The 12289-nt window shown below is 52.8% G+C and overlaps 3 protein-coding genes across 3 annotated transcripts; all 3 read left to right on the top strand.

The window, feature by feature from the left end:
- Positions 1-1301: 1301 nt before the first annotated feature.
- On the top strand, positions 1302-4778 carry BJX67DRAFT_376003 (putative AT DNA binding protein; the record flags this gene model as incomplete). Its single annotated transcript, XM_071031786.1, has 2 exons — positions 1302-2567; positions 2601-4778. 2 exons carry the CDS (start codon positions 1302-1304, stop codon positions 4776-4778), a joined length of 3444 nt encoding a protein of 1147 aa, XP_070880413.1.
- A 1103-nt stretch (positions 4779-5881) lies between these two features.
- Positions 5882-6782, top strand: BJX67DRAFT_338730 (uncharacterized protein). Its single transcript, XM_071027617.1, has one exon. The coding sequence runs from the start codon at positions 5966-5968 to the stop codon at positions 6416-6418; it is 453 nt and encodes a 150-aa protein (XP_070880412.1). The 5' UTR covers positions 5882-5965; the 3' UTR covers positions 6419-6782.
- A 1978-nt stretch (positions 6783-8760) lies between these two features.
- BJX67DRAFT_376002 (protein kinase domain-containing protein) lies at positions 8761-10950 on the top strand (the record flags this gene model as incomplete). Its single annotated transcript, XM_071031785.1, has 2 exons — positions 8761-10637; positions 10710-10950. The coding sequence occupies 2 exons, from the start codon at positions 8761-8763 to the stop codon at positions 10948-10950; spliced, it is 2118 nt and encodes a 705-aa protein (XP_070880411.1).
- Positions 10951-12289: the final 1339 nt, after the last annotated feature.

Here is a 12289-nt window from a genome sequence, read left to right as displayed (position 1 = left end):
GCGCATGGTACGTGAGCGCGTGTCCATACTCGTGCACCGTGACAGACTGATCGGTGACATAGGTCGTTACAACGTCGACCCGGCTCGGTCCGGCCTCGTAGTCGGAGTGCGTGACGCCGCCACCCAACTTGCTCATGGCGTTGATATTTTCCTTGTTCCAGACGTCGCTGGTGTCACTGTCGGAGTTGTACGAGAGACCGTGTGACCTCCACTCTTGGTCTGTCACGAAGCGCGTGTAGGCGGCCTTGAGCACCTGGAGGCGGCATCTGCTTCGGCTCCTGAGGCCCTGTACACGCGGAACCGCGGAGATTCCGTGGATGTGTCGCCTCCGGGGCCAATGGAGGGGTTGGCTGTGAATTGTGAGGTTCATCAGCAGCGGCGAAGCTTCCTGCTGGGAAGAGAATCGCGAGGTCTGATTTTGTAAGCGCCATTGTGATGGGCTAGCTCTGCTATATCGCTCAACATCCTGCTTCTCTTCATGATTTATATCATCCTGTCGGGGTTGCCAAGACGAACGAATTACTTCCTCAGGGTGTTTGAAGAATATAGCCCAGTAGACCGTGAAACAGGGGTTGACAGCCGCCTGGAAGAGCCTGGGAGGTTAAGAGTCCCAGCCCTCGGAGAGTGCTGTCGGGAGTCGATGTCTCCAACGGAAATCGTGGACAAAACACAACTGGGATCGTGTTGTGCCTACTGGCTTGGACTGAATACCGCAAATGAATGATACGCGCTGTGTCCTGGGATTTCGAACATCCCATCGCATCCATTGTTGCCGGCGATGCAGAAACCAATATCAGGGCGAGCGAGACCACTCGACTGGCAGCTCCATCACCCCTATGCCCACATCTGGGCGACGATTTCAAGGGATCTGGACCCTCGATTCACTACATCAACTCCATTATGACCCTGGATAGCACTCTTCGTACTTACACGACAGATCGATGTAAATCAGTTCCAACGCTCATCCATGTTCTCTCATGAGCGAAAGACGCTAGTCCCAATCTAGCGAAGACAGATTCGGATATCCGCTGACATAATCTTGGCTTGTGCCTGAGGCGCGGATCGCCTTTCACCTTCCCGATTGGGAATGCGTGTTTATGCGCACCCAACACACTCACTCTGCTGGCTGGATGTCCCCGCTTCCCTTCGGCCAGACTCGCATTTTGGATACTTCAATTATCTAGTTCCCCTTGGTTTCCTGGATACGGGACAATGACGTGTTTTGGATTCCCTTGTTGACGCGCTTTCACTTCTTCAGGCCCCTTAGTCGCTCGCTATCCCTCGCATCCTGCATTCATTCAATGTTCTCCCACAGCGCAAGCTCCTCCCCGGACATTCTTGCGCCCCCAGGAGATGCTGACTACCTAATATCCTCCCCCTTCCGGCCCTTCTCCGGTCGTCAAAGCAGCGCCATGTCGCCCGCAAACCTCCGCATTTTAAACACCCCCGGTGCGGCGAGACGGAAAAGGCCGCGCATTAGTCTCAGCCCCGCGAAGAGCGCGCATTCGATCCGCTTCGATGATATACTACTTCCCGGGTCGCCCACGAAGAGAACGGACGGCCGGCAACGTTCCCTGTCTCCGGATAAGGCTCAGGCGGAGGGGAATGTCAGCCCCTGGCGGATTCGCGTGACACTCGAGGCCACGCAGGATGAGCAAGAGAACCAGGGCAGTCCGTCACGTAAACGGCCCAAATCGTCGACTACTACAATGAAGATTCCCGTTAAAGATGGCTCGGAGCAAACGCCACGGCGGCCGAGAGGCCGTCCCAGGAAATCCGGCGCTCCTGGTGCGACCCCGCGTTCTGGTAGCCCAGGTAACACTCCCGGCCCTGGCGGGAATAGTGAACAGAAGAGAAGGCGGGGTCGGCCAAGGAAACACCAACCGAAGCCTGAGACAGTTGAGGGTGGTGAGCAGGTGGAAGCACAAGTCGCGGAGCCAGCTTCGACCGGTACGGAGCTAGAAAGACGTAGCTGGAGTCCTCTGAATTTGGCAGGGGACGCGGATTCGGACGATGGGATCTACGATAACCAAGAACCGGATATTCCTTTCGAAGTTCCTGACCAGATGGAGATCAACCAGACCTCCGAGCTACAGAGATCAGGCCCAGTCTTCGAGAAAACTTACGACACTCCAAATGGCGATGAGATAGACCGTTTCCATTCTCAGCAAGGAACCGATGAGTTACATTCGACTCCCTCAAAAATGCCATCACCACCTCGGGTCCTTCAGGCCGAAACTTTATCTCCCGAAAATAGCTTACACGCCGGTCATACACCCATGCCGCCACGAATCTATCCGACCCCTACCTCATCGTCGCTGGTAGATGATGAGCGACACGAGGGGAACAATCCCGCACAAGATACTGCGATTCCGTCCATGCGGAATGTGACACGCATCAATGACCCTACAAATGAGCACAGGGAGTCTGATTCTATAATGGGGGATGAAGATTTTAGCATGGTCTCGCTGAAGTCGTTGCTGTCTGGGAGACAACATGGGCTTAGAAGCAACTCGAAACTGACCAGGGGCTCTTTGGAACCAATTATGGAGCGAGAGCCGAATAGCGTTCTGAAACAAAGGACACATGGCTTGGGTCAGCCGCCCAAACAATCGTCTGTCCCTAGTCCAAGCCCAGACCCGGCGCCTTCCTCGGAGGCAGAGATCAAGTATCCTGAACTACCAGCAGTCAGTCCGCCCACTACGACTAAACGTCTACTCTCGTCTCCAAAAGTTGAACCGCCACCTAGCCCACCGAGAAAACAATTTCTCCGACTTGCAAAACTTGTTAGAGCAGGAATTGTCCTTGACCGTGTTCTAAGCTGTTCAAATCCGGGGAAACCTGTTCCCGACTACATGGAACCACGTAGGCGACTCGATCTGGTCTTTAGTGACCTACATCCTAACGCGCACCGTCTCCTACGAGCGGCTCTCGGACTTGGGCAGGTTCTTGCAATGAGGCGGAAACTGGCCGAAATGCAAAGCCCTGCGCGGCGGGCGTTAATACAGGAGTCAGGAGTGGGAGGTAACGAAGAGGAAAGCCCAGACAGTCCGCACTTTGAGCAAACACGAGAAATATCGAGAACTCCTTACCGGAAATACAATGGGCTGGCCTCATCCTCTCCGAGTACGGAGATGAAGAGGCGGTTTGATGAGTGGCAGAAAGAGCGGGAAGCGATTAGTAGGACGATTCAGATGGCGGATCCAAGCCGGGTCATTGTTATCGATAGTGATGTGAGTGATTCGCCGGCTTTTGAGGCCGTGGAAGAACAACGCAATATCCAAGAAAGCCCCCAGCCGCCAAGCTCGAGAGCGGAAGAGAAACAGTGGCAATTGAATGAGAAATATGAAGACGATTATGGAGAAGAGCAGAATCAGCCGGAAGACGAAGAGAGGGAAGAAGAGGACTATGGGGATGGCGCTGAGGAAGACGATGGGTATGAAGACATCTGGCAGGAACAAGCCAAAGACGAAGGAAATTCGGACCGAGAGTCTCTGCTTGAACCTCAAGACAATGCGCAGTCGAGCCCTTGGAAAGATGGTTCGACTCCTGGGGATCGGGGGATTGGCGGTACATACTCTCCAGCGTATTGGTTAGATGGGCAAGGCAAAATGCCCTTCCTTGGCCAGTCGCGGGTACGGGAGCTACGAGAGCAGGATGTCGATATCTCTGCTTTGCTCCGCGCAGAGGACACACCGAACCGTGCTCGTTATTACTACGGGAAGAGTAGCCCTTTAAGCAGCACACAAGGCCGTTCGCCGCAGCGTGTTCCGTCATCTGCCGCCTCACAACGCCGTACGAAGACTGTAAGGCACGAGGGTGGCCAAGAGGACGAGCTGGAGGAGCCCGCCGACTTTGTCGCACTCAGCCCGGAACGAGACTTGGAAGACGAGACATTCCAAATCGACCCGACAACAAGACACGAAAGCGAGATGCAACGCTGTCCGTCTGATTATGTGGACAAGGCTAGTCTTTCAGATGTCTCGGAGCAAGGATCCGCCCATGAAGAGACCTTCACGCCCAGGAATACCGAACCCGTCAGGAAAGCCGTCAAAACGTCATCTTGGTTTCAGAGGATCACAAATTTCACACCGGGCTGGCTAAAGGCTCCAGTGCGGGACTCAAGTCCGCTGCAGAGACATTCGAGTGCACCGCGTAGTCGGTCAAGCTCGAAGGCAAGTCGGAGTGTGCACCCCAGTGAGAGTGAAGGACCTGAAGAGATCCAGGAAGAAGATGACGTGAGAGTAAGCGAGGAGATACCGCCAGTCGTTAAGTCGAGGTCTCGATCGGAGCCGGGCAACCAGAAACCACCTCTCAAATCTAAGGCCACATCGAAGTTGGAGGGAAAAGGAGAAAGAGAAGACGCCCAGGGGCCAGAGGAGCAAACTCCACCCGCTCTCCCCACCTCCGGCTACTTCTCAAACGACCACTACCAGCTCCTCCGTCGTCTTTATCGGCTCGCGAAAGAGTACCCCGGATTCTTCCCTTACCACCCGAAACCCGGGCACGCTGAAATCATCGGTGACTACATCTGGACCTCCGATAATACATATGGCGTCCCGATCACCAAGCTGCAGTTTGCCATCGTGCACCGGTTCAGGCAGGAGCTTGCCTATGGGGATTGCAAGGCCGGGGGCACAGGAAGGATCGGCTGGACAGAAGCTGAATTGCATCGAAGACTCGTCAGTGTCATAATTGGGGAGCAAATCAGGGAAGATGAGAAGAGCCAGGTAAGAGCGACACGCTCTATGCCCAGGAGTATCATCCAAAGGGGTTGATTGCTTCACGATAGATCAGTACGATCAATGTTGATTCTTGCATACGAATTGATGTCTCCGTTCGTTCTTATTGATTGAGTCTACACTCGATGTTACATTTAGTCGGGTCTAACCGGGCTGGCAAACTTGGATTTGGACGGTGTTTGGTGGCCCTTTGCATGATCGATGTCTTCATCATGTCGAGCGTCTGCGCTGGCCTCATATTTTCTTTTCTTTAGGGTTGTCTGTGATTGGGTATTGTGTCTGCTAAAGTCAGCTGCCCAACAAATTTTCCTTGATTTTGGTTTTTCTTTTTCTCCTCTCCTCCCCTTCAAGATTTTGTGAGCTCAATTGGCCTCTGAGGAGCCTTTGTTTCTCAAGTCGAAACCTGTCGCTGAGTCCTGGGCCGTGGAGTAAATTCGGAGACTCGAAGTCGGCTCGCGGAGTACAACTCCACAGCCCAGTAAATTTCTTGCGGACTTGTTCAACCCTTGACTTCTGCGCCCGAAAACGTCATAAAATCCATCTCTCCCCTGGCCCAGTTTCTCTCCGGCGGCCACGTTGACAGCCCTGCGGATCAGCCCCTGACCTGTTTTCCGTTCCCAAAGCTTTGCGCAATGCTAAGAACGTGCAAGCCTGGAACACTTTCTCCTCTTCTCCGCCCTTGGCGCCTCAAGTGGGATCGCGTGCCAGTGGAAGCCGGTGCTTGCGTTACATTCTAGTCTCAATTGGGCTCAGGCCTGCATTGTGCAGATAGAACAGCCATTCATCTGCCGAGCATTGCGGATATGAAGAGTCCAGACTGTCGTTGTCGGGAAGACTTTCGCCTGAAGGAGGAACGTATTTCCCCGCGACTGGAGTCAATCCTGTCTTTATGTGGAGAGATGACCGTTTGTGGTGGAAGGGATTGACACAACCGGCCTATGATCGGCCCTTTTCTTGGACCATGACCGCGGAACGGGCGTATATTGAGAATTTTGTGGCACGGGCGGTAACTTAGTTTGCGAAAAAAAGTCTCGACATAGAGAGTGAAGGGCCGATCTAGCCGGGGGTATATAAGGAGCTGGGTGGGCGGAAGGACACGAACATGGATCCGGGGTAAACAGAGCCTGGTTCATGTCAGCTTTTTCCTCAGCACAGCTTTGATCAACGTACATATAAAAGTCTTCATTTCTTCACTTTTTGAATATAATCCCAAGAGAGCGAAAATGGGCGTCAACCACCACGTCAAGACTAAATACGTCTTTCGTCTCCAGCTTCCACTTCCCTTCTTCAGATCGAAGCCAATGGATAGGAAGGGGAAGCGTGTAGACAACGATATCGATACCGAAGAGGAAGAAGCCTATGGCAATGTTGGTCCCACAGTTCACGTCCGGTATGAGTCCGATGTTGAATCCGAAGTTGGGTCTGATGAGGACATTGACCCTCTCGATCTTGATGGGCCAGCACGAAGCCACAGGAGACTGGTAAGCTGGGACGGAGTCAAGGACCATGTTCGGTGTCGATGGACAGAGGAGCAAGAACGGAAACTTGTACACGCGCAATCAGAGCTTGCGAGGTGCCAGAAGGCGTGGAGCTCAGAGCAGGATATTTGGCTGAAATGCGTAAGTCTCAATCTCTCAATCTCCATCCGTTCAATATATTTTACCAAAGTAGATTGAACGTGCAGTGCCTTGTAGTAAAGCTTCAGGAGAATCAGCAATAGTCAATCGAACCAAAGCCTAGGAGAGGAGAGTGGAGACTGACGGAATTAGATCGAGGCCTTGAGCGAGGAAAAAGCAGCGCACGAAGGCTTCATCAACAACCGCGCAAAACACATTGGCGATGAGCAGCACCACTTTCGCAAAGCCTGCGATCGAAACCGGAGACGTTCAGAGCAGGACCAACTGCAAGGGACACCACAACGCCTGACTCAGGCGCATCGGACAGGGAGTTTACCGGTGCGGCTGGGAAAGTTTCGAGGAAGGCACGGGGAGCTCACGAAGCAGATCGAAATCAGACATCAGTAAGGGAAGACACCGGCGGCAGGGGGTGGCGGAGGGAGAACGGAGGCGAATTATTGCGTTGAGTGCCTGGATCCTGGCAAAGGCGGTTCTCTAGTGACATTCATGTGAAAGTGATAAAGTAGGAGGGGGAAAGTGGTGATTGGCGTTGCAGGCATGACTGACAACAGCCGATCAAGGTAGAGAGCGCAAAGTAAGTTTCAGGATCCTGGTGCTAGATCTCTGTTCACGGATCTGAAAAAGAATAGACTTGTGAGGATGCAGAATCTCATTATTGTCTATACTGACACTTTGGCTCCCGGAATCCAAGATCATTAGCCCATGCATGGCTTGACTAGTTCTGGTCCCACGGTCAGAGCTTCAAATACAGAAGGTTTCCTTCCTCGATGTATGCATATGGGTATAAGCTTAAGCGGCATGATCGGCAACCTGCTGTCAGCCAAAGAGTTGCGTCCGGCTTTTCTCCTGTCTGGAATCAGTGGAACCGCCAACCGCCATTGATGAGGCTTCGCTGTACGAATTCAATAGTAAAGGTCCCAAATACTGGAAGTGGAGATTGTTCACTTGACTCGAATTTCGACCAGGGATTTGAGCAGGAGGCCTGCGACCCAAAAGCGATGAAGCGTTCTACTGACCAGACATCTGTACCATTCTTATCAGGAGGGGCCCAAGGACACGGATGGAAGCTGGAGCGTGAAGTCATGAACTGGTTCTTCATGGGTGGGCCCCTCAACCCCAAGGGAGGAGCCCGGTATATCCCTCATTGCATGCCTGTCCTATCGGAACGAGAGAAGTGCAGTCCAGGGCATCACATTCAAGTTCTTTCCGAGGACGATGCCGAGAGGGCGAACGCGAGCAAGGGTTAAACTCCTCTTTGTTCTTGAAGCGCCGTTGACGCGCATATTGCCGGCAGGAAGGTGACCCCGGCCGAAGAGGCGTTGTTCCTTAGCAGAAAGAGGAAATGGCAGGACCGGGCAATCATATCCCGGATACCTTGAAGAAGGACAACCCAGGCCGTGCTCAGACTTGGCTCTCAAATCCAGCACGGGGAGCACTCGGCGATCGGAGAACCCCACGACACGGCCAAAGCAATTGTCCTCCCTCGACATGGCACAACGATGAGCACGGCGGGCCCCGAGGAGAAAGATAAGAGCTACATCCGGCTGTTGACGGCGGGCGTCGGCGGCAAGCCGGTACCTGGAAACTGGGGAGCGTCAAGCGGAGCTGCAACAATAAAGAGGGATTGCCAGGACGGGAGTTCTGCAGGAGCTCATGTTCGAGACAAGATCGAAAGGACAGGGCTGGGCCGGGAATGGTCGAGTCTTTGCAAAGGGGATGGAGAACGCTGAATGGCGGACGAGGCAGCTTATCTTGACGAGAAGGTTTCTGTCAGCTGTCAACCCGTGGACTGATAAGCATCTTTCCTAATTGGGCCGCGATGGTACCAGTCAACTTCAAAAAGAGTCTCACGAAGAATGCAATTCTCCTCTTATCAGCCCACTCGATTGTCCTCCGTCTGAAGTGTGGTCCAATGCATCCATTCCAATGACTCTCGCGCTATTCCTGATTTTCCTTCTGATGTATCTCACTCGCTCCCGTCCCTCCAACGGGCTTCGACCCGGCTCTTCCCTTGGCCACACCGTTGCGACGCTTGAGAGGATTTTCCTCTTGCTCATCTTGAACCATGAAATCGCTTTTTCTTGGCCAATTCCTCTCTCCAGTTGCAATAGTTGACGCTGCTGTTGCCACTATTGATGTCCTTGGAGGATGGTAGTGGTCCGCTCTCGAGTCACAAGATAAGCATCCACCTCAGAGCCCCGGCAGAGGTGTCGTTTCTCTGGATCTCTCTTCATTGCTCGCCCTTGCACTCTGTATTAATTGCTTCTCTCGACTCTTTCCTTCCTTCTGTGTTGACTCTGCACAGAAATGTTCCCGAAACACCCTTCGTCTGCCTCCCATTTCCGTGCTTCATCGCTTCGGGTTTCTCCGCGGAGTTCACCATGTCCGTCTTGAATTCTGTCTGGTGGCCTGAGGATCGCGTCAAGGCGACCGTCTGCCCTGACTTTATCTTCAAGCATCTCCCATCCAGCACCCTACCTCGCCTTGTTGCTCCCTTGCCCTGGGGAGAGGGCCTCACCAGCGAGACATACCTTGACTGGATCCTCGCTAAAGCCGGAAGGTTGTTTCTAATTCTGCTTGATATTGGCATTCCCGAGCGCATTTTCCACCTGGTAGATGAATCGTTCGACGACAACGACCTTCCCATTGCCGCCCATAGCGTCGACCGTCTCCAGCTCTCTCCTGACTCGAACCGCGAGCTAGATTCCAAATTCTTCCTTGCTCAGTGGCGCTTTGTCGTGCGGGGCATCAGCGAAGGCGAACATGTCAAATTCACCGAGAATGAAGGTGTTCCAGTGGAAACTCTGCAAACTGGAACCGCTCTTGCAAGAGAGGGTGTCGAGAAGGTGGTTCTGGCTGGCGTGGTCTGCAAAGTCTACTTGCGAACCCAGGTGACCATCGGAGGTGCACCACATTTCTTCGAGGAAGATGAAGTGCTTGAGGAGATTCGCTCTTTGAGGAGATTAGCACACGACCATATCTACTCTATCTACGCGTCATACTTTACCGACAAGACCGTCTGTATTCTCTTTTCGGGCCTATACGAAAGAAACCTCATGTCCTTCCTGACTGACACCCCGCAATCCTTCAAAAAGCTTCCCAAAGAGCGACGCCGAGAAATACTCATCAATTGGCCACACTGCCTAGCCCATGGGCTGTCATGGTTACATGCCCATGGCCAGGTTCACGGCCTTATACGCCCTTCAAATATTCTCATTGATACGGACTGGAGAATCTTCATCGGCCAGTTCGAAGCTCTGGATACATTACTCCCACCAATTAAGGTGGATGATGTCGAATCGTATCAGTATGGGCCCCCTGAACGATGGGTGCGGTCGATCAGTGTTCAAAACAGTGGCCCTGCTGGCAGTACGCTACCATCCGGAGGGCGAACGGGTCGCAAGACCGGGGAGCGTCCACCAATGCTGGCTCTGACTCGTCTAAAAGGTCTGCAAATCTCAGACCCAGAGCCGTTGAGTCCGCCCCCCGAGTCAGTCGCTTCTCACGGCACAGTAATCCGAGTCGGGGCGGAGGATAGCTCTTCCCGATACTCCGTCGGCGTCTCCTCGTCTTCATCTGGTTCAAGTAACGGAAGCAGTACTCGAAAGCGTGGGATTACTGTAAAGCGTCCCGTTCTCTACACCCCATCCATTACCTCTTCCAACTCTTCGGGGTCATCAGAAGGCCGCGGCTCCATGATTTTTAATGCAGTTGGTCTGCCCAGTGCACATAGCAGCGGCGGAGCCTTGGTCCAAGTATGGCAGTCTCGACAAACTGATCCCGAAGCATCTGATATCTTCTCGCTCGGTGCTGTGTTCCTCGATATCTTCACCTACATCTGCAAGCGAAAGATCTCCGCGTTTTCTAGCCATCGCGGAGCTAAAAATCGGACAGCTGGCCGGGGAGGTGGTGTCGCGGACTGCTCTTTTCACCTCGATCGAAATATGGGCCAAGTGAGTTCGTGGATCACTCTCCTCGACAGCGACGCGAAGAAGCGCAAAGACCCTGTTTTCCAAGCGATCCGACCAATGCTTGCAATGTCGCGGGACATGTTAAGTCGAGATCCGGCCGACCGACCTTCGGCTTACCAAATCGAGCAGCTTTTTGCGTGCTCGATCAAAAAAGCAGAGAGCAAAGTGGCACTTCATTGCTCGTCTAACATCTACCCCGGCCGGCAAAGAGGCCGACCCGACCGAATGCACTCCCCGAAGGATGATAGAATGGCTGTGCCCAGAATAGCGTCACGATCGAGATCACGGTCACGAAAACGGCCTGCCTCTATAAAAAGTCCAAGAAAGGGTGACTTTCGGGATGAGAATGGCCTACTAAGCCCTACGCTTCCTTCCAACACCTCGAAACCCTACCTCAGCTCTTCCGACACCGAGTCACATACCACCAGCGACAACGATCTTGATCAGCAGTACACTCAATCTAAAGCGCCGACCCGTACGCCATTGAGAAAGAAAAAATCGAGCAAAATTCGGGGAGCCTCTCCGGAGCCCGGAACAAGCCCTGTACTCGCCAACAATCCATCCTGGGGTTATGCTACTCCATGGATGAGCTTGAAGTAATGACTTGCGTACACTCCCATTTTTCACCTTGCAATGTTGTCTTCTTCGTTGTATATACCCTATTGTTTGCTGCCTCCTTACGGCCGGTTACTCTTTTCTATCCTCTCTATAAGACTTCCTATATTTCTTTCTTATGAGCCTCTGTCTATCTTATTCTTATGTCTTAATTCTGTTCTGGCTGATCATGACTGATATGAAGCGATGGTACGGTTCTGGTACTGGTATGATATCCTTGATATACTGTCTATTTGAATGTAGAATACACATTGGCTTTCGGTCTTAATATCCTCTTGAGTCCCGGCTACATCGAGGAAGCTGTCTATCATTGTCTAGGTTGGAGTGCGAAGTGCAGAATGGTTATACGGTGACGACTACGGACGTCAAAACTCATAGGAGTGTCGGAGGTAAACTTGTCCACTAAAAGCCGCAGTGTTCCTGGCTCACAAATAGAGATCATGCGAGCCTCGGGCGCATCCAGGTGAATCTCCAACTGCAGGCACAGTCTCGATGAAAATGCTAACAACACACCTGGCCGGCGTTATGTTTCCCGCCATTGTGACAAGTGAAGGCATAATCGGAGATGGGTAGAGTGCTAGGGCGCCCGTGCACAAATGCACCCACAATGCTGGAGCTCGAGTTGCGCCTGGAGCGCGTCGAGCGCGATGAGGAGAAGAAAAGGTGCTCGCTGGGTGTATTGCACAAGTGACTGTAAGATGGGACGAGGTTCCACTGACTTGGAACCTGAGATGAGTACTTCTGTCATTCAGAATTGTCTCACCACCCCCAAAATGGCATCCAAGATAGAGGCGAACTTAGTGCGAGCCAAGCTTCGTGATAGTTAGGGCTAACTCCCAGCTGCTGTAGCTCCCATCAAGGATGAGAAGCAAACGAAATCCTGCCACAAATGAGTAAGGAGATAGCTGGGATATATGCCAATACATAGAATAGGGTAGCTATTGTCAAGAACGTGCTCTTCAAGCAGCCGGCGGAAGTTCGAGATCGATCAACCAAGGGGGCTGGACGGGCAAGTCCTCTGTGCCCTCGAAAGCGGCGTTAACGAATAATGTTTGGGCGCAGGCTACCAAGGGATTGGGGTCCCCCACACAATGGCTGGTCGTACTTTTGTCGATACCGGTTACAGATGGGATTTGGGAGAGTTTCGCGATGACCATCGACCTGCCGTTATCAATGTCCGTAAGGTGTGAAGGTCTCTCGCTGATCTTCCGTCGCCAGGTGACGAGTTTTCCGAGTAGACCGGGTTATGCATCCTTCCATTGGCTTTGCATTGCAGTGCTTACCTGTACGTGCGTGGATTAGCCGAGCATACTCTTTTCCAAAT

Source organism: Aspergillus lucknowensis, assembly GCF_044049455.1.
Source record: "Aspergillus lucknowensis strain CBS 449.75 chromosome Unknown BJX67scaffold_99, whole genome shotgun sequence".
Lineage (NCBI taxonomy): Eukaryota > Fungi > Ascomycota > Eurotiomycetes > Eurotiales > Aspergillaceae > Aspergillus > Aspergillus lucknowensis.
The sequence above is the reverse complement of the archived record's forward strand: the minus strand, read 5'-3'. Positions and strand labels throughout refer to the sequence as shown.

Excerpts from the sequence above, each read along its gene's own strand:
- BJX67DRAFT_338730 (XM_071027617.1), top strand. The coding sequence starts at position 5,966 with ATGGGCGTCAACCACCACGTCAAGACTAAATACGTCTTTCGTCTCCAG.